The sequence below is a fragment of the Cynoglossus semilaevis genome, unplaced genomic scaffold (genome assembly GCF_000523025.1).
Source record: "Cynoglossus semilaevis isolate Cse_v1.0 unplaced genomic scaffold, Cse_v1.0 scaffold3073, whole genome shotgun sequence".
NCBI lineage: Eukaryota > Metazoa > Chordata > Actinopteri > Pleuronectiformes > Cynoglossidae > Cynoglossus > Cynoglossus semilaevis.
In genome coordinates this window covers 1-2,290 of record NW_007585449.1, presented here as the reverse complement: position 1 = coordinate 2,290, position 2,290 = coordinate 1, and the positions used below count along the sequence as shown (strand labels likewise).

At 44.5% G+C, this 2,290-nt stretch overlaps 1 protein-coding gene across 1 annotated transcript; it reads left to right on the top strand.

Moving 5' to 3' along the window:
- Positions 1 to 50: 50 nt before the first annotated feature.
- LOC103399062 (galanin receptor type 2-like) lies at positions 51 to 980 on the top strand. Its single transcript, XM_008337806.1, has one exon. It carries the CDS (start codon positions 51 to 53, stop codon positions 978 to 980), a length of 930 nt encoding a protein of 309 aa, XP_008336028.1.
- The last annotated feature ends 1,310 nt before the right edge of the window (positions 981 to 2,290 follow it).

The window sequence follows — 2,290 nt, the reverse complement described above, 5'->3', positions numbered from 1 at the left end:
CTCGTCTATGCTGTTTTTCTCATACAGATGAGGTCGCTAACACCGCTAGCATGGCTTTTCCAAACACCTACGGTCTGATCTTTGCCTGTACCTGTGGGCTCATCCTGGGCATCGGGCTCTGTGCCAACCTCCTGGTCTTCTCCCTGTTCGCCAAGCACAACACGTTACGCAAGAACCGCCTGGACGTCCTCTTGCTCAGCATGACCTTGGCCGACTTCCTCACCCTCCTGCTCATTCCCTTCACCCTTCACTCCGCCCTCAACCACACCTGGCCTCTGGGCGACACCTCCTGCAAAATCTACCAGTTCCTGCTCGCGTTCAGCCTGGCGGCCAGCACGTACTCGCTGTGTGCCGTGTCCATGACCCGCGCCATGATCGTCACCAACCCCCACCATCCTCCCACCATGGACCTGGTCATCCTCATGTTCGTCCTGGTCTGGGCTCTGAGCTTCTTCATCAGCCTGCCTCTCCGGATGTTTGCCAACAAAGAGAGTTTGGGCCCAGGTTTGGCCAACTTCACCTTCTGCCTTCCGACCATACACGAACATCACTACCAGGTGGTCCTCAGCCAGTTCGTGCTCTACTACTTCATTCCGATGCTCGTCATCGCCTTCAACTACGTACGCCTAGCCGTCTTCCTCCACAGGACCCCCGTAATGTCCATGTCCAGCGCCAGGAACACCCGCCGGGCGTCCGTCATGGTGTTCCTGGCTGCAGCCACCTTCTCAGTGTGCTGGCTGCCCGGCTACGTGCTGGAACTGTGCGTGTACCTGGGCCTGTACCGACACGGACAGGCCTGGGACGTGTTCTACTTTACTTGTACGGTTCTCCAGTACCTGCACCCATGTGTCAACCCCGTGCTCTACGTGCTGCTGTCTAAGCGCTACCGCCACACGAGGGCAGTGTGGTTCTTCAGCTGTCACAGAAACAGAGTGCAGCCGCAGGTCGTCAGCGTCAGCACTGACAGTTTTCAGAACTGACTCCTGGAAGCATCAATAAGCCGGCCTCGGGGGAAAGATTTACTACTGCTAAAATAGTGCATTTTAAATAGTTGGAATTATAAATGTACCATTTTTTTTTTTTAGTACATATTTCCAGAATTATATAAATACACTTAAAGCAGACATTTTCACTCACGGTCTTCATGCATTTTTCTCTTGACTACATCACACTGAAAGAATCTCATATTTAAAACACAACACTAATATATTTCACATGACCAACAAAGGATTTTTTCAAGTGAGATTTTTTTTTTAAATTTGTGCATAAAAAAAAAAAAAATCTCACTTGGAAAACTGTGACCAAAATCGTCCTCCGTTCTCAATGTTTAAAAGACAAATTTCCTTAATCAAACAGTATTTAAAAAAATACCAAAAATAATTAGCCAGGTTGATTACAAATTTACAGGTTTGACAGAATAAATAGAAACTACTGCCGAAATGTTGAACCAGACTTGACCACGGTGACTCATTTCCTTCTAAAAAAGAAGTCGTCCATGAGACCAGTCCTTGTCCTTGAAGAGAGAAGGTCTTGTGAATGTGTCGAGACAAAGTCCATTTAAATCACCTGCCATGTCAGTGAGTGTAAAGAGTGTAAAGATTTTGTATCAGCAAGTAGCAATATCTTATTTTACTGTTAAACCAATAAAACCTGAGCTATATGGTGTGATCCATCGGTATCACACGACATGAGCAGGGATGGGAAAACCACCGGGTCACCTCCAACATCTCAGTCAGCGCAGCAGCCAAGGGGGGGGTTTCCATTAATGTTGGGATTAAAACTGGTTCGTTTCTAAATTATTAATTTTTTTATTATTATTATTTTTAACATGGTGTTTATAGCAGAATTAGAACTGGTAGATTTTTGTCTCTGGGCTCTTTGGTGTTCTGGTAACATGTCCAAAGAGTCCCCCTGTGACCTTTTGACCCTTTACGGATTGCGCAGGAAAATATGGATGGATGAATGAATTTTTGGATGGATGCTTTAACAGTTATTTAACAGGAATAAATGCCTTGACTCTAAACTGTTACAGAGGCAGGTTACGTCTAAAAAGTGAATTCTGTTCCTTTTCTCAGTTTAGTGGCTTAAATGGTTATAATGATCAACCACGTACCGGCGTTTTTTCTTTTTTTTTTTTTTTTTAACTTTTTTTTTACTTTACCTACTAATACAGAACTGTCTCACATTTAAAGATCAATATTCTGATGGCTTAACAAGTGGATCTGGTGTCATAGGTCTCAGCTCAGAAAGAAAAAGAAATAAATTTCAAACCCTTTTCACCACAGATTTT